The following is a 26,619-nucleotide window of genomic DNA, read 5'->3' as shown; positions in this document are numbered from 1 at the left end:
TAAAAATACAATCGAAGCAGTGCTCATCTCCACCACTCTGGTCCGTGCTCTACAAACAGGAAATGGCTGAAATTGCTGCAGGGCCATTCAGTGACCTCAGAGGTGTTGGCATGGGAATGGGAAGGGGGGGGGGGGATTGGTAAGGTAAGTATGCACTGGCCACACCCTTTAAAGGGGTTGTCCACTCCTTTTATATTGATGGGCTTTCCTCAGGATAGGCCATCAAGATCCATCACCTGGCACCCTGGCTAGTCAGCTATTCCAGAGCATCTCCAGTGCCAGAAATAGGCGTCAGAGGTACATAGCTCTGCCCATTGTGTAGCAGAGGACCGGGTTACTGCAGTCCTGCTCCCATTGAAGTAACCAGCCCCATTACACAAATGGACAGAGCCGTGTAATTCTGGCACTGGAGTTACTCTGGAACAGCTGTTACAGTGGGGTGCTGGGTGTCAGACCGCAACAAATCAGATACTGATGGCCTGTCCTGAGGATAGGCGATTAATATAAAAAGAGCAGGCTACCCCCTTTAAGCATTTAGGGTACTTTCCCACTTACGGCAGAGGATTCCGGCTGGCAGTTCCGTCGCCGGAACTGCCCCCGGGATCCGACAGTACGGACGCAAACTGATGGCATTTGTCAGACGGATCAGGATCCTGATCCGTAAGGACAATGGCATTGAAATGCTGGATCTGTCTCTCCGGAAAATCGGATCCGGCATTTATTTTTTTCACTTTTTTTTTTTTTCCGGTTTGAGCATGTGCAGACCGCAATGTCGGATCCAATTTGCCGAAACACTCAGGGCCGGATCCGGCATTAATGCATGTCAATGGGAAAAAATGTCGGATCCGGACATGCTGCGGTATTATCTCCATCTTTAAAAAATCTAAAAGACTGAAGTGAAGACATCCTGAACACATTGCTCTCCATTCAGAATGCATGGGGGTAAAACTGATCAGTTCTTTTCCGGTATTGAGCCCCTGTGACGGAACTCAATGCCGGAAAAGAATAACGCTAGTGTGAAAGTACCCTTATTTATTTCTTATATTTTTTTTTTCCTCCCCATTTTTGTAAAAATCAGTCAAAAAGTTCTGATAGGGTAATACAAATAAAATATTATTTCTGCAGTTCAGTGTACAAGTCCTTCAGGTTTACAGATGTAACAGTTCAGCCTTACATGGCCGTATACATCCTCTCATACATGTACAGGATAAACTTATTGTTATTGCTGCTCCTGCTGTGTCGGCTTCTGGAGGTTGCAAAGCCATGCCCGCTTTCTCACTTGTGTCATTAGGGGACACAGAATACCGTGGGTATAGCTGCTGCCACTAGGAGGCTACACTAAGTGAAAAAAGTGTTAGTTTCTCCTACCAGCTGTACTCCTCTTGCAAACATTGATCTAATCAGTTTTCAGCTTAGTGTCTCATCCCCTACCATCAGAATGCCTGGCAGAATGCAATGTGGCAGACCATTAAATCTGCTGTAACTTGCCAACAATCACGTCACTTTTTTTTTTTTTTTTTCTTCAAAGCTACAGTTTTTTCAGTGTAGCTTCCCACACCAAGGGGCAACACACTGCAGAGGGTGACATGGCTGGGGGAGAAGACTTTGGAAGAGCAAATAGCCTGAGAGATAAGTATATACCCCTTGGCTGTTCCTCACCTGTCTCCGCTTCCCTTCTGCCTCGGTTCGGCGCCATGGCCCTCAACCTACCATGTGCCACTTCTTTCACTATCTTGGGGCAGCAGCTTTTATGGGCACTAAACCAAGCGTCTGGCAGCCCCTTCCTCTCGCGTTCCCGCTGCAGCTCCACATTCTCAGCACAGGAGAGGACCACTTACCCGTCATGGCTTCTTGTCTGGTGCTGATGGTCCACACCACCTCCACGCTGGTCCGTCATCCCATCTGTCCTCTTAAGCTATGTGAGGTCACGGCTTTTGCAGCCTACTGGGCTGCATCTCTAGTGGCTTTCACTGCCCCCACTCTGCACCTTTTTTATTATAGCTTGAGAGGATCTTTCTAACCTCCTGGGCTACATTCCCTCTGTTGGGACCGACAACACTGTGTCACACCACCTTCTTCAGACCTCAGCCTAATCAAGGTAAAGACTTTTGCGGCCTGCCACACCACATGTCTGCAGTCCCTTCACAGATCTGGAAGGTGTCACAGCTCTTGCCCTCCGGGCACCTTATTGACCCCTATTACTACTTCACAGGGGAGGCTGAGCTTCTACAACAGTGTACAGTAGGAGCTGATCAAAGTATGTGCTATATACTGGGGCTGTATACAGTGTGTGCTGTATACTGGGGCCATGTGCGGTATATGCATATACTGGGACTGTCCTCCTGAGCTGCAAGTTCCCTGTGCACATCTGTTTCTTCATCAGCTAGCCATTCCCAGCTATGGAAGATGACCCTTCAACTGTTCCACCAACCTTGGTTTTGGCTTCCACCTGAGGTTCACTTTTTTGGTGGGGGTGCTTCTGCTGGAAAAACTAGCAAATTGTCTTCCACCGATGTGGGTAACTTCTTAACCCGTGGTCGGCACATTTGGTATATGACAAGCTTACTCGCTTCTGGCATACACCAGGCAACCGGATTGCCCCCTTTTGTTCAAGGAGTGCACTTGCGTCATCTCCTGCAACGGTATCCAACAAACCTGTACAGTCCTCTTCATGGGTAAGTAATGGTGCTATCGATAGCTTGATGTAATGACAAGCCTATGCATCTCTGATGTGCACTGGACAACCACATTACCTCTTTCTATAGGCAGAATAATTGCGCTGCTGCTTGTTGCCATATATGACAAGTCTATGCAGTTCTGATGTGTACCAGAGTAGTTGTTTGGGAGCTAGTGTACTTGTGCTTTCTCGCCCATTCCATTGGGGGACACAGACCATGGGTTTAGCTTAGGCCATTACTAGGAGGAGACACTATGCAAATAATAAAAAACAGCTCCTCCTCCACTGGCTATACCCCCATGCTCCAACAGGAGGACCTCTGTTTTAGCTTAGTGTCGGATAAGGAGGTGACACTCCTGCTCATGCAGGGTTGTCCCTGTAGTTTTTTCTTCTCCTGTTTGTTTTTTTTTAAACAGAGGACGCAGGGTCGCATGGTGCGTCCCTGGTCTCTCAGTGGAGCGAGCGCCAGGGTCGAATGGCCGTCCCCGGCTACCTCCCTTTCCCCCCAGAAGATAAGTGGAACCGGGCTCGACCTGCAGCTCCGGTGGCCTACCAGATCCGGGGTCACCTAGTCCTGCCCTCTATCCAGTGCACTGCCACTCCTTGTGCCAGATGACTGAAGAGGTGACCCCATGCTGGTCCGGTACAGAGGGTGAAGACTGCAAGACTGCAGGTGGCCAGATAAACTTATTGTTATTGCTGCTCCTGCTGTGTCGGCCTCACCAGGTTTGTGCCGACCTCTGGAGGTTGCAAAGCCATGCCCGCTTTCTCACTTGTGTCATTAGGGGACACAGAATACCGTGGGTATAGCTGCTGCCACTAGGAGGCTACACTAAGTGAAAAAAGTGTTAGTTTCTCCTACCAGCTGTACTCCTCTTGCAAACATTGATCTAATCAGTTTTCAGCTTAGTGTCTCATCCCCTACCATCAGAATGCCTGGCACTCCTTGTGCCAGATGACTGAAGAGGTGACCCCATGCTGGTCCGGTACAGAGGGTGAAGACTGCAAGACTGCAGGTGGCCAGATAAGTACACGGCCCTCCTGCAAGCTCCCCCTCCCCCCGTGCTCACACTGTGACACGGTTCTTTAGGGCTTACCTGTGGATCTGGGAGGGCCGGCTGGTTGAGAGGGAGGAGGAATTCCTTCTTGTCCCCCTGCATTCTGGCGGTGGGCGCCATTTTCAGAGCCGGGGTCTGCCTTTTTTCATAGTTCCCGCGCGCAATTTTTTACAGCGATTTTTTTTTTTTTTTTTTTTTTGTGCAATTTTTTAACTGCAATTTTTTTCGCGTGACTGCTACTCCAGCTCCTCACAGGTCACGGTAGGACAGGCAGTGTTCTGCAAAACGGTAGGAGACCCTGACTTCGGGATTGCCACCATCATGCCTAAACCTGGGGCCTCCCAAAAATCTAAAGCGACGCCTCAGGTCCCACTGGGATCCTTTAAGGTGTGCTGCTTGCCACTGTCGGTTACAGGCTCCTGTGACTCTTGCCTTGCCTCGGGACGGGATCATCCACCTCCTCCTCCCCCTCCACCAAACCAGCCCCTTCGGAGCCCGCGGAGCCCTCCTGGGTCTCTGCCATAGCTAGGGCGGCCGCGGACTTGGCCCAAGTCTCGCGCGCGGCCATGGCCTTTATGGAACGCATGTCGGCCACTGATCCACCGCCTGCGGTGCCTGTGGTTAGCACCGCTCCACCTCCCGGTGCCCCCCACAGAGGACGCTCGACCGTTAAGAGGCAGCGTACGCAGCAGCATCCCTCCTCGGATGACTCTGCTTCGGGGAAAGGTCCGGCTCGGACGAGGACACGGAGCCGGAACCCTCAGCTAAGCTCTCCACCATGGTGGCAGACCTGGTCATGGCGGTACGTGACACCTTTGACATCCAGGGGGAACCTCCTTCTACTAATAGCCAGGAATTCCCCCTCTTCCACTCCAGAAAACCGGAGGCAGTCACATTCCCCATTAGTGGCGAGTTCGCCAAGGTCCTTTCTAAGGCTTGGGAACGCCCTAATCACCGTTTTTCTGCTACAAGGCGCATGGATACTCTTTATCCTTTCCCGGCAGATAACGTGCAGCAGTGGTCTTCTCCTCCTAAGGTCGACACGCCGGTGGCCAGATTGGCTAAAAATACGGCAATACCAGTCCTGGACGGGTCCTCCCTACAGGACTCCGTTGACAGGCGTTTGGACTCTCTTTCCAAAGCCATCTTCTCTCTGGCGGGCACAGGTCTGTGGCCCGCGTTCGCCTCGGCCTGGGTAGCCAGGGCGCTTTCGGTGTGGTTGCAGCGCCATCATCAGGACCTCGCGGAGCAGGATGCCTTTGCGGACACCCTGAACTTCATCCTCCAGATGTCCCAGGCGACAACATTCCTCTGTGAGGCCTGATTGGATGTCAGCACTCTCTTTGCGTGGATTTCGGCCTCTCAGTCACGCAGCGCAGGGAGGTCTGGTTGAATATCTGGGACGCCGACGCTTCCTCCAAGCGCTCCCTCACTAACCTCCCCTTTGCGGGCTCCAGGCTCTTCGGGGCTAAGCTGGATGAGGTTATCTCTGACGCTACGGGGGGCAAGAGTACACCTGCCCCAATCTAGATCCAAGCGTGCCTTCAGAGCTCGCCCCTCTAGGTCTAGAAACCAGTCCTTTCGGCGCTTTTCCTCCTCCAGGTCTGCAACAGCCCCCTCCTCCGGCGGCTCTCAGGACTCCCACAAGAAGCCTTCCTTTAAGCCTCAACATTCCTGGCACCCGCGGCACAGTTCCACGGGAGTTCTGCCCGCCCTGCGGTTCCCAAGCAGTCCTCCGCCTGAAGGGGCGCCCCCACCGCTTGCAGTGGTGGGCCGTCTGCTCTCCTTTCAGCATGTCTTGAGAGCTCACATTCAAGACGCCTGGGCCCTGGAAATTGTAACTTCCGGTTACAAGATAGAATTCGTTTCCAGACCTGCGGAACGTTTCTTTCCGTCTCGTGTTCCGGGAGATCTGGCCCGAGCCTCGGCCCTTTTACAAGTGGTTTCTTCCCTTCTGGTCAGGGGAGTAGTTGTCCCAGTTCCTCTGGAGGAACAGGGGGCAGGTTTCTACTCAAATCTCTTTGTAGTGCCAAAGAAGGAGGGATCAGTGTGTCCGGTCCTAGACTTGAAGCTGTTAAACAAGTCCCTGCGGGTGCGGAGGTTCTGGATGGAGTCCCTCCGCTATTGCTTCTCTTCTTCCAGGGGAGTTCCTCGCGTCGGTGGACATCCGGGACTCCTATCTGCATGTCCCTATCGCAGAATCTCACCACAGGTTCCTGCGCTTCGCCATTGGCGACCGTCATTATCAGTTCATCGCCCTTCTGTGGCAACAGCCCCACAGGTATTCACAAAGATCTTGGCGCCGATCATGGCGCTTCTCCGTACCAGGGGCATATCTCTGCTGCCCTACCTGGACGACATTCTGATAAAGGCTCCCTCTCGTCCCCAGGACGAAGACAGCGTCAGGATCACTGTTCAGACTCTGCAACAGTTCGGCTGGCTGATCAACTTCCCGAAGTCCTCTCTCCAACCTTCCCAGAGGGTGTCCTTCCTGGGGATGATTATAGACACTACTGCAGCCCGGGTATTCCTCCTGGATTGCAAGTTCTCACTTATACGGAAGTCGGTGTCTCGCCTTCTGCATTCCCCATGTCTCTCCATCCGGGAGTGCATGCAGGTTCTGGGGCTTATGGTGGCAGTCCCCTTTGCCCAGTTTCACACTCGGCCTCTGCAGCAGGCGATCCTGTCCTTCTGGGACAGGACATCGAGGGGTATGGACTCTCGGATCGGCCTTCCTCCTCGGGTTCGCATGGACCTCCTGTGGTGGCTGTCTCCTCAGAATCTGACTTCGGGGAAATCCTTCCTCCCAATCTCCTGGACAGTTGTCACCACCAATGCCAGTCTCATGGGTTGGGGCGGCGTTCTCCGGGCTCGGACGGTTCAGGGGGTGTGGTCAGAAGTGGAAGCCCGCCTTCTGATCAACATATTGGAGCTCAGAGCAATTTTCCTCTCTCTGTCTCATTGGACCCCCCTCCTGACGGGTCTCCCGGTAAGGATCCAGTCGGACAATGCCACAGCGGTGGCCTACATCAATCATCAGGGCGGAACCCGCAGCCAGCCGGTGATGCAGGAGGTGATGCAGGCTCACGTTCCAATATTGTCTGCAGTGTACATCCCAGGGGTCGAAAACTGGACGGCTGACTTTCTCAGCCGCAACAGGGTGCATCCGGGAGAGTGATCTCTGCATCCGGACGTATTTGAGGACGTCTGTCGCCGTTGGGGCCGCCCGGATGTGGACTTGATGGCGTCCAGGCTCAACAACAAGGTTCCCACGTTCCTGGCCCGAGCTCGGGATCCGGAGGTGTACGGGGTGGACGCTCTGGTGTCTCCGTGGCAAGACTTCGCACTCCTCTGTCTTCCCACCACTGCCTCTACTCCCAAAGGTTCTTCGCAGGGTCGCAGCAGAAGAAATCCCGACCATCCTCATCGCCCCCGATTGGCCTCTCCGCACCTGGTTCTCGGAGGTCACTCGGATGCTGGCGGATGTTCCGTGGCCTCTTCCTCTCAGGGAGGACCTGCTGTCTCAAGGACCTCTCTTCCACTAGTATTTACAACCACTTAATTTAATGGCATGGCTGTTGAGACCACCATCTTGAAGAAGAGGGGCTTCTCGGACTCTGTCGTGAAGACCATGATCAAAGCCAGGAAACCAGCTTCCTCCTGGATATACTATCGTACGTGGAAGGCCTTTATTGCCTTTTGTGAGAAGATGGGCATTTTTCCCCTTCATTTCTCCGTTCCGGTGGTCCTCTCATTTCTCCAGTCGGGTCTTGAGATGGGAATGTTCCTGAGCTCTCTGAAGGGTCAGGTCTTCGCTCTGGCCATTTTCTTTCAGCGCTCTCTGGCTCTGCTAGGTCCGGTGAGGACCTTCCTGCAAGGGGTGGCGCATTCGGTCCCTCCGTATGTCCCTCCTCTGCCCCCCTGGGATCTGAACCTGGTTCTGTCTTCTCTCCAGGCGGCTCCTTTTGAGCCCAGGAGGGACATTTCCCTGAGTTTTCTCACCTGGAAGGTGGTCTTTTTGGTGGCCATCACCTCTATCAGGAAGGTATCGGAGCTGGCCGCCCTTTCCTCTAAAGAGCCCTTTTTGGTCTTCCACAAGGACAAGGTGGTACTGCGCCCTGTTTCTTCCTTTTTGCCCAAGGTGGTCTCCGCCTTCCACCTTAATGAGGACATAGTCCTGCCATCCTTTTGCCCCTCTCCGGCGAACCCCAAGGAGCGCGCTCTCCATTCTCTGGATGTTGTCCGTGCTTTACGGGTGTACATGTCGGTTACTGCCCCATTTCGCCGCTCGGACTCCCTTTTTGTGGCTCCCGAGGGGCCTCGTCGAGGGTCTGGCAGCCTCCAAGGTCACTGTGGCTCGGTGGATTCGGTCGACTATTGCCATGGCCTATCGATCCCGGGGTATGGTTTCCCCAGCGGGGGTTACCGCGCACTCCACCAGGGCGGTGGGGGCCTCCTGGGCTAGGCGCAATCGAGCCTCTACATCACAACTTTGTAAGGCGGCCACCTGGTCGTCCTTACATACCTTTTACAAAGTTCTACCAGCTGCACTCTTTGGCGTCGGCTGATGCTGCCCTAGGGCGCAAGGTATTGCAGGCTGTGGATCCTGTTTAACCGTTGGACGTTTTCCCTCTGGAGGTGCTGGTCTTCCCACCCCATGGACTGCTCTAGGACGTCCCATGGTCTGTGTCTCCCAATGGAATGGGCGAGAAAAGGAGATTTTTTGTGAAACTCACCTGTAAAATCTTTTTCTCGTCTTTTCCATTAGGGGACACAGCTCCCACCCATTCTTGTCTGTTGCAGGAGGGGTTGGTTCTATTCTAGTGGGACCTTATGGTTAACGGCCCGATGGCGGTGTTCCTTGGTTCTGCTTTTCTTTGTTAATATTTGGTTTCTGATCTCCTTCTCCTACTGCGTTTGCACGCACTGAGGTCCTCCTGTTGGAGCATGGGGGTATAGCCAGTGGAGAAGGAGCTGGTTTTTTATTATTTGCATAGTGTCTCCTCCTAGTAATGGCCTAAGCTATACCCATGGTCTGTGTCCCCCAATGGAAAAGACGAGAAAAAGATTTTACAGGTGAGTTTCACAAAAAATCTCCTCATCTCCTACAATGGTATCCAGCAAGCCCGAGCAAGACTTCTTGCTCCTGTTCCTTCTATTCTAGGTTTATATTTTCTGTCCAGTGGGGATTAGTTCTGGAGTACCCCTCCTCCCCCTCCTTGTGAGTGGATTCTTTCCCGAGAGTTAGAGCATCTGGGTCCCCTTACGATCCCTCCAGACCTTTTTGGAGTCTCTGCTGCAGTCTTTTTCAGCTCTCATTTATCCAAGAGCATGCACTGAGTTCTGTGTTTTTTCTTTGGATTGGCATAGTTCAGTATACCAGGACTCATCCTTGTCTTATCCTTGTTGGGATGCTGTTAGTACCTCCACTCCACTGGTGTGTCAGGCCATTGTCTCTCTTTTATGGGGCATGCCCCTTGGCATCCGTAGAAGCATTCTGGTTAATGGGTTTTGCAGACTGTTTTATCGGTTGTGCTATAGTTTTTTGTCCTCCTCCCCCGATTCTTTGGGACTGCTTTGGAACGTCCTACTGTCTCCTGTGTCCTCAATGACACAAGCGAGCAAATGTTTTTGTTTTTTTTTTGTTTTATTTTGGGTGACTCACTTGTAAAATACTTGATGTGACACACTGCTGGAGGGGACCACATACTAGCTATGCCCTCAAGAACTGGGAAAAGCTGAATGACAACCTATAATGCCCCCCCCATCTCCCCCAAGGATTGGGAAAGCTTTCTGACACCTATAATGCTACCCCCCGCCAAGGTTTGGGAAAGCTGAGTGATGATCTATAATCCCCCGTAGAACTGGGAAAGTTGAGTGACAACCTATAATGTGACCCTTAAAAGAACTCTGAACCATTACCATTACTTTATAAATTACACTGCCTGTCCAAAAAAAAAAAAGTCACCACCAAACAAAAAGGTCACACCGCCTTTAGCTTTGATTACGGCACGCATTTGCTGTGGCATTGTTTCGATAAGCTTCTGCAATGTCTCAAAATTTATTTCCATCCAGTGTTGCATTAATTTTTCACCAAGATCTTGCATTGATGATGGTAGAGTCTGACTGCTGCGCAAAGCCTTCTCCAACACATCCCAAAGATTCTCAATGGGGTTAAGGTCTGGACTCTGGTGGCCAATCCATGTGTGAAAATGATGTCTCATGCTCCCTGAACCACTCTTTCACAATTTGAGCCCGATGAACCCTGGCATTGTCATCTTGGAATATGCCCGTGCCATCAGGGAAGAACAAATCCATTGATGGAGAAACCTGGTCATTCAGTATGTTCATGTAGTCAGCTGACCTCATTCTTGGAGCATATACTGTTGCTGAACCTAGACCTGACCAACTGCAGCAACCCCAGATCATAGCACTGCCCCCACAGGCTTGTACAGTAGGCAATAGGCATGATGGGTGCATCACTTCATCTGCCTCTCTTCTTACCCTGATGCGCCCATCACTCTGGAACAGGGTAAATCTGGACTCAGACCACATGACCTTCTTCCATTGCTCCAGAGTTCAATCTTCATGCTCCCTAGCAAATTGAAGCCTTTTTTTCTGGTTTGCATCACTGATTAGTGGTTTTCTTACGGCTACACAGCTGTTCAGTCCCAATCCCTTGAGTTCTCTTCGCATTGTGCGTGTGGAAATGCTCGTACTTTCGTTATTAAACATAGCCCTGAGTTCTACTGTTGTTTTTCTTTGCTTTGATTTCACCAAACGTTTAAATGATCACCGATCATGATCATTCAGGATTTTTTTCCCGCCACATTTCTTCCTCGAAAGCGATGGGTCCCCACTATCCTTCCAGTTTTTAATAATGCGTTGGACAGTTCTTAACCCAATTTTAGTAGTTTCTGCAATCTCCTTAGATGTTTTCTCTGCTTTATGCATGCCAATGATTTGACCCTTCTCAAACAGACTGACATCTTTTCCACGACCACGAGATGTGTCTTGTTTAAGAAATGAAAAGCAACTCATTGTACCAGTTGGGGTTAAATAACTTATTGCCAGCTGAAAGATAATCGCCCATATAGTAATTATCCAATAGGAGGCTCATATCTATTTGCTTAGTTAAACCCAGGTGGCGACTTTTTTTTTTTTTTTTTGGACAGTGTACATTCCCTGCTACCAAACACACAGTGTAATGCACCACATACCTCTTACATTCAGTGACGTTTCCTCTGATGTAGTCTTTCTCCCTCATCATTATCATCTCCATTCGGACCAGACCACCATGACTACTTCTTTCAGTCATGTCTTGTCTCATTTGTGTTCCCCATTGAACTAAGCGAGAAAAGGATTTTACAGGTGATTACAAAAATCCAATTTTCTCAGTGTTGGATCTGGCATGGCTAGGTATTACCATAATCGATACCAAGTAAACACAAACCTCCGGGTAGGTATTAGTATGTTCCAGGACCTACGCAGTCAGTAGGTAATGATCCACCATGGAACTACTTTTGTCAGTGGGTGCTAAATTTATGGTATTTTACAGCATATGAATATTGGTGCATCTGTATTCAACTAGTGCAGAAACATAATGTGATTTTCTTAGCAATTAGTTAAACCACTGGTGACCCGATTGGTTGAATTGAGCCCCATTGTGCATCAGTTTCACTGCACACATTTATATTCTCCCTCTTTGTCTCTGAAGGATCTTATTCAATACTGCGCTCTTGATGTCAAAGCCACTTTTGAGGTGTTTCAAGAGACATTTCCACTCTTCATGGAAAGGTAACAAGTCTATCAGTATACCACCAGAATAATAAAAAGGGACAGAACAGCTTTTTAAAAAAATATAAAAAATAGTAATACATTACCGGTCTGCCACTACACTTGTTCTGGTGCTTTCCTGGTCCCCCAGTGGTTGTTACTTTCTTGTCCCTCTCAGTATGGAAGTGTCATCTCAGCCAATGACTGAGATGCTGCGACCATTGATTGGCTAAGTGGTCATATTTGCTAGATTGAGATGAACCAGGAAGTGAAGACCAGCGGGGGACCTGGAATTGTCAGATCAGGAGTAGCGAGGGATCAATAAGTATTATTATTACTATTATTGTTAAAATATATATATATATATATATATATATATATATATATATATATATATTTATACTTTTTAAACCTTTTTGACTCCTTGTTAACATTTTTCCTTGCTTCCTTTTAAGGCATTATATTTGGGTACTGAGTTCTAATATATGTATGTAAAATGTTCATAGAATTGTCTTGGCCAGACATATGGCACAAATGTGTCCTTTTAGCTTATGTTTCATTGCCATACTTTTTATTTTTTTTAATTTATTGCTATACCTTTTAGAACCAACAGGATCCTACAAAGAAAAATGCTATAAATTGTAAATAGTGAGTACCTCCAGGAGTATATTAAAATAATATATTATATTTATTGATCAGGAACAAATATCAAATACGAATAAAATATACAGTATATAGCCATGATAAAATGGCAATATAAAATAAATGATGGTCCAGGTAATTGATAATAGTAAAGCTGATAGTCCAGAATGGTAAGTGTATGCAAAAAATTGTATACAAAGTGATCAAAAAGTCATATGTACCCCAAAATGGAACCAATAAAAAGTACAGGCCGTCCCACAAAAAGCAAGTCCTCACACAGCTACAGTGATGGAAAAATTATGGGTCTTAGATATGGCGATGAAAAAGAAGAATGATTTTCAACTTTAATAAAAAGCGATTTTAGGATGCAAAAGTAGTAAAACTTGAAAAATCATATAAGTTTAGTATTGCTATATTCATATCAGACGCATAATAGTTATCATATTGTACATCCTGCATGGTGGACCTCCATAAAAAAAAAAATAAAAAAAATAAAAAAAAAATGATATAATTGCAATTTTTGACCCCTAACCTCCCAAAAAAAAAAATTGAAATAAAAAGCAATCAGCAGTCATATGTACCCAAAATGATAAAAATAAAAACTGTAGCCCGTCCTTTAAAAAATGAGCCAGCACACAGCTACATTGGTGAAAAAAGAAAAATGTTCTAGGTGTTCGTATACGGTGATGCAAAATACAACTAATTGTAAAAAAAAAAATTTTTAAAATGATATTATGATGCAAAGTAGGAAGCTGTGCAAAAATTAAATAAATTGTATGTGGTAAAATGATATATAATTGTAAAGGTATTGCCATAATTGTATCAACCTGCAGAATAAAGTTATCATATCTTATATACACAGAGTGGTGAACCCCATAAAAACCAAAAATTTTGCCCAACTCACCTCCCTAAAAATTTAAATAAAAAGCTATTTAAAAGTCTTATGTACCTCAAAATGGTACCAATAAAAACATCCCGCAAACAAATAAGCCCTCACACAGCTACGTTGGTGGAAAAATGTTATGGATGTTAGTATATGGCAATGTAAAATACTGCTGATCTCTAATAAAGAAGTGATTTTATGATGCAAAATTTGTAAAACATGAAAAAAAATATATACAAATCTGGCATCACTATTATTGTATCTACCGTACCTACAGAATAAAGTTAATATATCATGTATATCGATTCACTGCCTCAATGAAATGTTTAAATAAAAACAAAAAAGGTTTTATTGGATATTTAATTGTTAAAATAAAAAAGAAGAAACACCCCTCAATGATATGTGGGTATTGGGCAGGAGGATATGAGTTCACTCTGTGAATATGCTCAGACCTATATGTATAAGCCGATCAGGCAATTCACTGAAGAATAGATGTGAGGTTGCTGCAGTTTAGGCCGACGCTAGTGCAGCTGCAGCACCCTCTCTGTTGTGATATATAAAATCACAAGGGATGCATGCACCACCTGGAATGCTGGCTCCAGTGCACGCCAGTGGGCAATATTACAATGTGCAGGCCAGAAATGATGTGCCAAAAGCCCTGGTGATATAGAAACCACTGCTTATAGGACTGTTGTCTCAGCTCATCTGGAAGTAGATGTAGAACTCCACATTCATAGGGAACATGCAGGCTAGGCCCTGACGTACAGGCTGATATTACTGTGAGTTTCCAAGCCCCAACCTGTCAGTCATTAGGCTTCAGAGGGCACTCTAGCTCCCATTATACACGCTGCATGTACTCCTATCACTGAAGTTGGCCTTTACAGATTATTTGCCCAACTTCTCAGCATACTACTGCTTGACACGTTTCATCAGGAGCATTGTTTGAGACTAATAGAATGTATAGCTCGCCGGCCACAACTGATGATGCGTGGCAGCGTCTCCGGCACTAGTCTCCGGCACTAATATTTAGGCACAGGAGCATTTTTTAAGAATGATTTAAATGGAAAAATCATTATTCTTTGCAAGATCTAAATGAATATTCATTCATGAGACATCCCCTTTAAAGGGAGTCTGTCACAGACTAATAAAACCACCAGCAATGGCCATCAGTACGTGGTAAAAGCGTGCTTACCTGTATGTCATTTGACTGTTCATTCATGGCCTTTACAGATTATTTGCCCAACTTCTCAGCATACTACTGCTTGACGCGTTTCATCAGGAGCATTGTTTGAGTCTAATAGAATGTATAGCTCGCCGGCCACAACTGATGATGCGTGGCAGCGTCTCCGGCACTAGGATGGCTGTGAAGGAGCCACCAGAATCGGATCCCTATAAAGGAGTAGCGCCACCCCTCCTTACAGCCAAGCCCACACACCAGCCAATCACACCAGCCAGTATGGTTTTTAAAATGGGTTGGGTTATTGGAGATTTAGAAATATATATATATATATATATATATATATATATGTATGTGTGTGTATGTATGTATATATATATATATATATATATATATACATATATACACACACACACACGTCTCAAAGACACTTCAGAACTGAATTGGTCCCTAAAATATAGGATTTGGAAATTGTCTTTATATTTGACAAGGTGTACAGTACACTAACATTTAAAGGCTATGTACACCTTCAGAGGCAATTTTTTAATGATTGCCTATGACTCATTTTTGGCCAAAAATAATTTTTTCAATTGCCCTTTATTAAAAATATTGAGCATTTCTGTCACAAAGGGTTATCTGTTTTTCTAGCTGTGTGACTGGTACTTTCACTTTGTGCAATAACCCTTATCTCTAAACCACTAAGAGGTCACTTTTTTAAGCCACATTCTTATCACTAAGATAAGGACTGAGCTTTAATCAGAGATAAGGAGTCTGCCTTCTCCTGGTCTGACAGAAAATACAAAGGGTGCTACTAGAGCATCTCAGCTATGTACAGAAAAAAGGACCCCATATTTTAATAAAGACAAATATAAAAAATTATTTTAGCTCAAAATGACTACAATGCAATAATAAAAAATGCCCCCAAAGGTGTACATAGCCTTTAAAGCCAAGCTGTTCTTTGATATCAGATTTGTTTTCTAGGTGCCCTCACCCTGTGACCCTAGCTGGGATGCTAGAAATGGGTGTTTCCTACCTACCAGTGAACCAAAACTGGGAGAAGTATCTAGATGAAGCTCAAATCACATATGAGGAGCTGCAGAAAGAGATGAAGAAGTCTCTCATGAACCTGGCAAACAATGCCTGTCAGCTGCTGTTTGATGATAGGTGTGTAAGTGAGAGATCTAAGGGTCCTTTTGCACAGGCAGATTTCTGATGTGGACGATATAGCATGTCTGTCAATCAGTGCTCATGTAAGGACCTGCACTTGAGCAGATAATTGAATTCATGGCTTTATGTACAGTTGGATCATTTGTGCCGCCGTTCATTTACATTCTTGTCAACAGCAAAAGATTATTTTTATGGTGGCATAAAAGATCTGATCAGAGCTGTTAATCGGGCTGATTGTATGGTGCCATAACCTGTATGTAGTAATATTTAGGCACATGAGCATTTTTTAAGAATGATTTAAATGGAAAAATCATTATTCTTTGCAAGATCTAAATGAATATTCATTCATGAGACATCCCCTTTAAAGGGAATCTGTCACAGACTAATAAAACCACCAGCAATGGCCATCAGTACGTGGTAAAAGCGTGCTTACCTGTATGTCATTTGACTGTTCATTCATTGTCCAGGAAAATAACTTTTATTCATATATAAAACGGCTCCCAAGTGCCCACCTGAGCAGGCTTTCCATTTCAAAGTGCTGTCTGCTCGTCCCCTAACCTCCCAAGGTTTCATCACTTTTTCCCTAAGGGGATGTATCTCCAAATCTTGCGTATCCCAGAGGCAATAACCCACAAAAGGAAATGTAGTGTGCAGGCACCAGAAGCGCAGTAGAGGGAGCCTGCACGATATTTGGAGACACATTACTGTTGAAGGAAGCCTTGAGAGGTTAGGGGAGGAGCAGAGATCGGGGAAGCCTACTAGCTGGGCACTTGGGAGCCGTTTTGCATATGAAAAAAGGTTATTTTGTTGGACAATCAATTAACATCCCAAATAACATACAGGGACATTTTGCTTTCACCATGTACTGATATATATTGCTGGTAGTTTTATTGGTGGAAAGTCACCATTGCATATGTTAAATTATATTTCTCACCCAAATCTCACCCAAATCTTTAATGTCATGTCGATAGGGCACTCCCCTCTACTAACCCCTTCCCAACCGAGCCATTTTCAGTTTTTCATTTTTGTTATTTACTCCCTGCCTTCCAGGAGCCATAACTTTTTTTCATTTTTTGTTCATATAGTTATATTGGGCTTCTTTTGTGGCTCCATTAAATATTCTATACGTTGAATTAAAAAGAAATCTCTATGGGGTGGAATTGAAAAAACAACACCATTCCACCATAGTTGTATGGTTTTTGTTTTTATACTGTTCACTGTAAGATAAAAATGTCATGTTACCTTTATGCCTCATTCACACGTCAGTGTTTTGGTCAGTGATTGTGAGCCTAAGGGTCCATTCACATGTCCGTAAGTGTTTTGCGGTCTGCAAATTGCGGATCTGCAAAACACATATACTGGCCGTGCGCGTTCCGCATTTTTCGGACCGCACACGGCCGGCCCTATGATGGAAATGCCTTTTTTTGTCCGCAATTGAGGACAAGAATAAGACATGCTCTATCTTTTTTGCAGGGCTGCAGAACAGAACTACGGATGCGGACAGCACATGGTGTGCGCTGTCCACATCTCTTGCGGCCCCATTGAAATGAATGCATCCGCACCCGTTCCGCAAAATTGTGGAATGGGTGTGGACCCAGAACACCAGCTCTAAACACAGAACAGGTGCAGATATTTCCCTTATACCTTATGTCTGTGGAGGCTCCATTCTTCTTTTTGTCTCACAATCGCTGATGGAAATCACTGACCAAAACACTGATGTGTGAATAACACCTTATTCTGTGGACCAGTACAATTACAGCGAAACAACATTTATAAAGTTTTCCTTATGTTTTAATACTTAAAAAAGTAGAATTGTTTTTCTTTGCATCACCATATTCTGACTCAGGACTCTCTTTTTTTCAGGGTGAGCTGTAGTTTTTACTGATACTATTTTGGTGTATGTATGGCGTTTTGATCACTTTTTATTTCATATTTTTTTGGCAGGTGAAGCGAATAAAAAAGGCGATTTGGCCATTTTGACTTTTTTTCAATTACACTGTTCAATGTACAGGCTTTTTATATTTTATAGAACGTGGGGAAAGGGGGGTAGTTTGAATTTTTTATTTTTTATTACAGTATTTGCAGCCCCTATAGGGCACATGAACAAGTGATCATTATATCACTTCTATGATAGACTACAGTGGTTTACACAGCAGTTTTTTGTAAATCACTATATTTCAATAGGAACTTTACTATGGCAGATCTGGGAGTGTCCAGAAAGCCCCATGCTGTCATAGCAACCGAATTGCTCCTGCTCCTCGTCGTGTGGAGTGGCGCTCGATCACAGGGAGCATCACTTTTCCATTAAATGACCACTCATTTGCCACGGTCGTTACTGATTACAGTATCAAAGGGGTTAATTGTCAGTGATCGAAGTTGTCCCCCATAATTGACTCTGGTGGTGGATTTCTGCTGCAAGCTTCTAAGCGGGTGCCATCTATAAGGACCCAACATCCACTGCACATGTACAGTATCTATCCATCCATCCTGAAGATTTGCCTGAAATTCCAGGAAAAGGCTGAATTGGGAGCTTTTCCTCAATTTGACATCACTGCTTTTGAACTGCAAGTAAATATTACATTTCATGTCATATTGTATAAAGCTGATGCTCTATGTATATCTTGATCTCAAACCAGATACAAAACTGATCCTTGGCTTTGGGATTTAGAGTGGGATGTTCAAGAATTCAAGCAAAAGAAAGTAAAAACTGGCAAAAAGAAAGATCTTAAAACCGCATCAGAATGTAACACACGGAGCCAAGATGTCACAGAGCCACATGAAGGCGAGTATCTATTTACTCCTGGGCACTAATTTAGTATGTACCGCACACATTTGAATGTTTTTCCCAAATTTTTGTTGTGATTTTGCTCTGAGTTTGCCATGGTTTTACACCAATTACTTCAATATATGTAGATTCTGGACCTCCCAGTGAAGAAGAGGAATCTCAGCCTTTCCCTGGTAAACTTTACTTGGATAGTATCATAGAGAAAACTTTACCATATTTGCCTAAAAGAACCCAACATATGCCTGGACATCCTGGGTAAGTGATACAAAGAAAAGATAAATTAACTTACAAAAGGTTATCTCATGTCTTATTAGCACAAACAAAACCTGTCCTAATCACACAGGAGGACAAGTTACTTCAGAACAAGGAGCTAAAGTGCTGCCTCCGCTCCTACTTGTCAGGGATTATGATCCAAAATACAGCTGATACAAACTTTAGGAGAGCTGAAGTAAAGAGAGGACGGACAGGACAAACTGTGGAATTGTGTAATGTAGCCGACTGTATACAAGTGCTGCTGCTCAATAGCCACATCCCCCAACTCCATTCCGACACCTCCACCTATCAGGTATATGGGAGTAGTGCTGGAACTACACAACTTCATCCTTTGCTTAGTAGATGGATCTGGTTCCTGCAGCACTGCTACGATTGAAATTGTCACTCCTCCACTGACCAGAAGCTTGCCCTCTATTCAGTGGATGGGGAAAGTTTGTATTGTGGGAAAACCTGCTTATGTTAAAGTGCTCTATCCAGCGTCCCTTTAAAGCGAGTCTGTCAGCGCTTTTGACTGTACCAAACTGCTGACAGCACTAGCTAGGGGCCTGGGAGTGCAAGACGTACATTCTTTTTCTCATCAGGAGTACTGTAAATATAAAGTTTTGTTCTACTAGATTGTGCTTTTGCGAGTGCACTGAAGGTGAAGCTTCACGGTGAAGTGCTCTTTACATTGAGCTGCTTTGCAGCCCCTTCTGTCTGCTATGAGTGACAGCTGTAGCATCCAACCAGAAAACCACTACAGCTATCACTCAGATTGGGCCGGAGAGGGTTGTGAAGCAGAGAGCAGTTCAAAATGAAGCTTCACCTTCTGGGCACTTAAATGTAGAATCTGGCAGAATAAAATATCATATTCACACTACTCCTGATAATAAAAAGTCCACAAAAGTTATGTTTGCACTGTTAACGCTATCAGCAGTTTAGCATGGTCAAAACTGCTGACCGATTCACTAGTCCTCAGTTCCACATTATTATTAGTGTAATGCATTCTATAGGTTGTAAGTATTGAGGGTTTTTTTTTCTTCGGAGGGGGTTGTTTGCAGATGCACCTTTGAAATAACCTCATGACTGTGGTCAGATTAAGTTGTGTTAATCTTTGTAGATGGTATCGTAAGCTTTGCCCGAGACTAAATGATCCTGATTGGATTCCTGGTCCAAGCCTTATCAGCCTTCAGATGAGAATAACTCCTAAACTAATGCGTTTGACTTGGGATGGCTTTCCACTGCACTTCTGTGACAAGCATGGTTGGGGATACCTGGTTCCAGGACGGAAGGACAATCTTGTGGCCAATCGAGTAGAAGATGATGACTGTGATGTTAATAATAACTGCCCTTACAAATCAATTGAAAAAGTTTACATTGACTCTTGTAAAAATAAAGCAAACAAGATCTCGGAGGATAAAGACTCAAATGTACAGGACAGTTTCATGCTCACTGAAGACAGCAGTATCTGGCTAAAGGTAGAATATTACAGGGCTGTCTGCATTCCCAGTACATGAGAAATATTAGGACTATATGCTGCTCCCTGAAGTGACTGTGCTCAGGTTGCCTTGTTCTTTTATCTAGGTAGAAGAACTCAGTCGACTGGAGAATGATACAAGCCTCGAAGAATCAACCAAATCAACTTCAAGGAAGAAGAACAAAAGTAAACTGGTATGTCTTCTTTTCCTACGCTGTGTGTACAAGTCCTTCACTTAGCTGCTGGTGCTGCTAAATTAGACATACATGTAAATCTTTCAGAGCTCTTCTCTACTTCTTGATGGCTCTTTCTGCTCTCCTCCATCCTTCTCTCAGTGTTCGAGATGGCAGCAGAGAGGGAGGATGATCAGAGTGCAAAGAGGGATGAAGCAATCCAAGGTTATAGAGGAAATCACACACACATGGCAGTCTGCAGAGGTAGAATCACATAGGATCCATACATGTGTAGAGAGAAAGCAGAGCACCAATGGCAAACTGCAGAGAGAAGAGAATCGCTCACTCCTCAGTATCAATGATTGTCAGTACAAGTGAGAGAAGACGCAGGATGAGCTGTAAGAGGGGAAAGCAGTATTGTAATGAAGCTATGCTGATACATGTGAGCTAGTGAAGGCAGCAGCATACTGGACACACAGAGCTCACTGACTGCATGTATTACTGGGAGAGACAAGACCACATGAGAAAAATCTGAAACTAAAAGCAACTTGCAGACTGACTATCAAGTGGGTCTAAAAATGAATGAAGATTGCGGAGTGACACATTTTTTTTTTACTCAAGGTCACCAGTAACATATGTAATTAAATCATTTTTTCCACATCAAATGTGTCCATAGCCTTTAAAGGGAAAACATTATCTGGATTTATAGAAGATTTGTAATCTCTCCTGACATGTTTACAATTCTGGTTCATCTTCTATTATAACTGAGCATTGTGTGATTTATCTGTTATTCCTGCTGGAAATGTAAGACTAAGTTGAAAACTGGGAGTTCTTGCCAGTTGGGGATGTTTCCTACGCACTCTTATTATGTCCAGTCATTGCGGACAACCTGGGGCGGACTGGGAATTTAAAGTGGAAATAAAATAAAAGTGGCCCCATGTTGTAGGCAGGTCCAAATTGATAGAAGATGGAACTACACAATTAGATGGGACAGCAGTACCATATTGTGGCACAAAATACTGCCCCAGCAGAACCATATACCACAATGCCGCATAAAATAATGCTCCAGCAGCACAAAATACCTCCCCAGAAGCTGCCCCTCTGTGGTGACCAGCACCAGCTGTTCTGTCCTTCTACTCCAGTTGCCTCAGGATGGCAAAGCAGTTGAATTCAGGAGTCAGGAGGCCACCTGTGGTTGCTGACCAGGTACATTGGTTCTTGACACTCCCAGTGTTAATTAACTCAGGGATCATCAGATCATTACTTACCTGGCTGGCGGCTGTGAGTGGGCCCCAGGCAGCCCTCTGGGTATCTGCACACCGGGAATATAATAGTTTAATTTTACACAACCTGAATCACATTGTGGAGATTTTAAAGGTTGCCAAGGATTAGAATAAATGGTCTGCTTTCTTTATTTTTTCTTCCAGAAACAGTGCCGCACTTCTCCATCGACTGTCTGGTATTGCAGCTCATGGTTAGAAAAAAAAAAATAGAGATTGTAGTCGGACAGGATGTTGAGATTATGATTGAGATTTTGGGGTGCCATTAGGGTGAGGCCAGATACATGAGGCCACTTGCTGCATGACGCCACATGACCTCACTTGCCTAGGGAAAGCTGTGAGAAGGCTGTGGCGCTAATTGCATGCGCCACTGCCTTCTCAAATTCTCAAACAGCTGTTCGGCGGGGGTCCGGGATGTCAGACCCCCACTGATCAGATACTGATGACCTATCCAGAGTATAGATTATCAGTGTAAAACTCCCAGAAAAACCCTTAAGTAATTTTAAATAATAATCAATGGCAAAATAAAATGATGCAGTATATACTGTCTATACTTTTTTTGCGCCACTGTTTACGACGACCAGCACAAAATAAATTCCTCTTGATATTTAGTTTAGTGAAGTAATTGCTATACTGACTTCCCTGTGCTTCTCATCTGCCGTCCCATTATTTGTATCTGTAATTACCCTATTCACTGTGACAGGAGCACCCTGCTGAATCACTTCCAGAGTTTGAAAACTCGGCATCTCATCACTATGGAAATGGCCCTTGCAGCGATGTGAATGTTTCAGGCTGCTGGTTCTACCGTTTGCCGCATAAAGTGAGTCTGGAAAATGCACTTAATACGCTTTGTTCCTAATAGTCAGAATCCTACTGGCAGTCACTCAGACACCGCGAACATTTCATGTGCTGATACATTGAAGAAAAACTAGTGTATGTAATTTATCTGTACTTTGCTTCAAGGAAATCAATTAGAATGTGGGAACATTTGCAAAGCTATTCTTCACAGCCTCTTAACACCGAGCCTCAGACCTACACAGCATCTTTACTGGCAATATGTCATTTTGCTCCTAATGTGCACTAGCAAATAAAATTAGAACATGCTGGAAAGTCTTTCACTTTAGAATAGTCTGGTTAGGCTTAGACTTCCGTTTTTCTGATCCATCAGAAACACAGAATTTTTTTTGAGCATCAGTTATGCTCAATTTGCACAAACAAATAACTGATCCGTCTTTTTTTGAGCATCAGTTATGGTCAGTTGTGTTTTTTTTCTTTATTTTTCAGTTTTTCTGACAGGTCAGAAGACCAGAAAGCTGAACGGTAATGTGGTTCTTACTTTGGTTCTCCAGTTTTCTTCAGGACTGAGAGGTGGGGTATATTTTATCTTCAGATTATTCTGCACAGTGCCATAGTTTTCAGCTGTATGTTCCATTGAAGGGGTTGTCTCCAAAAAAACTGAGGTTTAGAGATGTAAAATAAAGCAGCCTACAAAACTGCTTGGATCGCAGGTTGTGGTCCTGGCATGATGGAGGTTTTTCTGAAGTCTAAGCCTAAGGTGGCAGGGAGCTTCTTCCACCTCTCTGTGTGCCGGTGACATTTATAAAGAGCATGGCTATCAGTTACGTTCATTAGCTCTTCTTTGTCCTAGCTGTCTGCACATCTGAATGCCATGTTACAGCACTGTTATAGGTCACATAATCTAATATTAGGCAGATTGACTGTATACTGTAGGTAGCAGGCATCTGTATTCACGTATACAGAAGGCAGGAGCAGATACATTCTTCTCAGGGCTTCTTGTAAAGTTATCAGAGCATTTGAATAGTCTCCTTGACTAGTATTTTACTTGACTGCAGTAACTCATAGGAGTATAACCTTTCTATGTTTTCATGAGTTCAATATTTTACATTTTAGGACGGCACTGCCAATAATGTGGGTAGTCCATTTGCAAAAGATTTTCTTCCAAAGATGGAAGATGGAACATTACAGGCCAGTACTGGAGGCAACAGCGCCACACGTGCGTTAGAAATTAACAAGATGATCTCATTCTGGAGGAACGCGCACAAACGCATCAGGTATTTTATGTGTAAAGATGTTATACTTAAAGCTGATTTAGCTGTAAAACACAAATGACTATGGATTATGGCGCCCAAACCATCACTCTGGGATTATCCTTATGTCCAAGGACAAACGGGTCATGCAGCGGTTGTGGGGCTAACGAGAAGAAGGGTCCAGCATGTTTCTCCTCCCTACAGTTTCAGCAGATAGGCAGATTGCTGTCCACTCTTTTTACTACAGAATGTGGGGAGTGTAACAAGCTCAGGACCTTACTGTCTTGGGATTAATGGTTGTGAACCTGCAGGACTCCATCAAAAATAAAATACAAAATCGGTGTATTCTCATAAGGTGCAGCTATGTCTTCTCCCCTCTCTGATGCTAATGCACGTGAGCCAGAAAGATTAGGAGAAGGGGGCTGGGTTTAGGCTTCACACTTAGTCTACACAGTGTGCATGGCCATTTTATTGAAAGGCATGAAATAAATACAGTGCCAGCTGTAGTACCAGAAGTAGTACACACAGTAACAGCAGCCAGCTACACCTCACTGGCTAACATTGGCAACAGTACAAGGTGTTTTTGCGACAGAAGCAATCTTACTGATTGTTTACATGGTTTACAGGAGCGGTGTACATAATGTATACCATTGCACACACGCATATTGCATCAGGACAATTTTTACACAACCAAATATAGAAACATAGAATGTGTCAGCAGATAAGAACCATTTGGCCCATCTAGTCTGCCCAATATACTAAATACTATGGATTGCCCCTGGCCCTATCTTATATGAAGGATGGCTTTATGCCTATCCCATGCATGCTTAAACTCCTCCACTGTATTTGCAGCTACCACTTCTGCAGGAAGGCTATTCCATGCATCCACTACTCTCTCAGTAAAGTAATACTTCCTTATATTACTTTTAAACCTTTGCCCCTCTAATTTAAAACTATGTCCTCTTGTAGCAGTTTTTCTTCTTTTAAATATTCTCTCCTCTTTTACCTTGTTGATTCCCTTTATGTATTTAAAAGTTTCTATCATATCCCCTCTGTCTCGTCTTTCTTCCAAGCTATACATGTTAAGGTCCTTTAATCTTTCCTGGTAAGTTTTATCCTGCAATCCATGTACCAGTTTAGTAGCTCTTCTCTGAACTCTCTCCAAAGTATCAATATCCTTCTGGAGATATGGTCTCCAGTACTGCGCACAATACTCCAGATGAGGTCTCACTAGTGCTCTGTAGAGCAGCATGAGCACCTCCCTCTTTCTACTGGTAATGCCTCTCCGTATACACCCAAGCATTCTGCTAGCATTTCCTGCTGCTCTATGACATTGTCTGCCTACCTTTAAGTCTTCTGAAATAATGACCCCTAAATCCCTTTCCTCAGATAATGAGGTTAGGACTGTTTCACTGATTTTATATTCTGCTCTTGGGTTTTTACGTCCCAGGTGCATTATCTTGCACTTATCAACATTAAATTTTAGTTGCCATATTTTTGACCATTCCTCTAGTTTTCCTAACCGCTTTACGTCCGCCCATAGGATATAAACGTCCTATGGGTGGACGTCTATTTCTGAACGGACGTTCCAGAACGTCTTTTCAGAAAGTGCAGCTGCACGCTAATTGTGCAGCTGCTGATCGGGTTGCCCGCTGTCAGTGACAGCAGGGCAACCCTAAGACAAGGCAGGGACAGTGCCCAGGTGTCCCTGCCTTCTAGATCGCTGCAGACACAGCGCTCACCGAGCGCTGTGTCTGCAGAGAAGGAAGCGCTGTGCGCTTCCTGTTCCGGCCTGGCGGTCATGTGACCGCCGGGACTGGAGAGTGCAGGGGCTGTGTGAGGTCTCTCAGAGACCTCGATCAGCCCTGCTGTGAGGCTGTACAGCGCTGGATTGCTGCTGTACAGCCTCTCTAGGGGTGCATTTGTCCTGTAACTGGGGCTACTATGTCAGCCCCAGTTACAGGAGAAATCAACAGTGAAAAAAAAAAGAAAAAGTGAAGCAAATGTCCCCCAGAGGTCTTGTATGACCTTATGGGGGACGAATAGTGTAAAATAAAATAAAAAAAATAAAGGGTTGAAAAAATAAAATAAAAAAAGTTTCACATGTAAAAAAAAAAAAAAAGTTCCCAAGTAAGGAATAAAAAAAAAAAATAAATAGAAAAAATAAAATAAAATAGACATATTTGGTATTGCCGCGTCCGTAAAAAACAGCTCTATAAAAATATCACATGACCTAACCCCTTGGGTGTACACCGTAAAAAAAAAAAAAAAAAAAAACTGTGTCAAAACAAGCAATTTTTGTCACCTTGCATCACAAAAGGTGCAACACCAAGTGATCAAAAACGCGTATGTCCCACAAAATAGTACCAATAAAACCGTCACCTCATCCCGCAAAAAATGAGCCCCTACATAAGAAAATCTCTCAAAAAATAAAAAAACTATAGCTCTCAGAACATGGACACATTAAAACATAATTTTTTTGTTTCAAAAATGCTATTATTGTGTAAAACTTTAATAAATGAGAAAAAGTATACATATTAGGTATCGCCACATCCGTAACAATCTGCTCTATAAAAATGTCACTTGACTGAACCCCTCAGGTGAACGCTGTAAAAATAAATAAATAGAAACTGTGCTAAAACAACCATTTTTTTGGTCACCTTGCCCCATAAAGTGTTATAATGAATGATCAAAAAATCATATGTACCCAAAAATAGTACTAATAAAACTGGCACCTTATCCCCTAGTTTCCAAAATGGGGTCACTTTTTGGGAGTTTCTACTGTAAGGGTGCATCAGGGGGCTTCAAATAGGACATGGCATCTAAAAACCATGTGGAGTTCCTTTTCTTCTGCGCCCTGCCGTGTGCTTATACAGCAGTTTATGACCACATGTGGGGTGTTTCTGTAAACCGCAGAATCTGGGTAATAAATATTGAGTTTTGTTTGGCTGTTAACCATCGATGTGTTAAAGAAAAAAATTGATTAAAATGGAAAATCTGCCAAAAAAGTGAAATTTAAAAATTTGATCTCCATTTTCCTTTAATTCTTGTGGAACGCCTAAAGGGTTAACAAAGTTTGTAAAATCGGTTTTGAATACCTTGAGGGGTGTAGTTTCTACAATGGGGTCATTTATGGGGGTATCCACTATGTAGGCCCCACAAAGTGACTTCAGACCTGAACTGGTCCTTAAAAAGTGGGTTTTGGCAATTTTCTTAAAAATTTG

The 26,619-nt window shown here is 44.5% G+C and overlaps 1 protein-coding gene across 1 annotated transcript in view; it reads left to right on the top strand.

The window, feature by feature from the left end:
• Positions 1–26,619, top strand: part of POLG (DNA polymerase gamma, catalytic subunit) — an 89,565-nt gene that overhangs the window by 11,453 nt on the left and 51,493 nt on the right. Inside the window, exons 6-13 of the mRNA XM_040414156.1 lie at positions 11,453–11,532; positions 15,195–15,377; positions 18,017–18,162; positions 18,294–18,420; positions 19,538–19,895; positions 20,002–20,088; positions 22,051–22,167; positions 23,259–23,419. Of these exons, the coding sequence (XP_040270090.1) occupies positions 11,453–11,532; positions 15,195–15,377; positions 18,017–18,162; positions 18,294–18,420; positions 19,538–19,895; positions 20,002–20,088; positions 22,051–22,167; positions 23,259–23,419 (1,259 nt within the window). The remainder of the gene's footprint in view (positions 1–11,452; positions 11,533–15,194; positions 15,378–18,016; positions 18,163–18,293; positions 18,421–19,537; positions 19,896–20,001; positions 20,089–22,050; positions 22,168–23,258; positions 23,420–26,619) is intronic.

Source organism: Bufo bufo, chromosome 1, assembly GCF_905171765.1.
Source record: "Bufo bufo chromosome 1, aBufBuf1.1, whole genome shotgun sequence".
Taxonomy (NCBI): domain Eukaryota; kingdom Metazoa; phylum Chordata; class Amphibia; order Anura; family Bufonidae; genus Bufo; species Bufo bufo.
The sequence above is the reverse complement of the archived record's forward strand: the minus strand, read 5'-3'. Positions and strand labels throughout refer to the sequence as shown.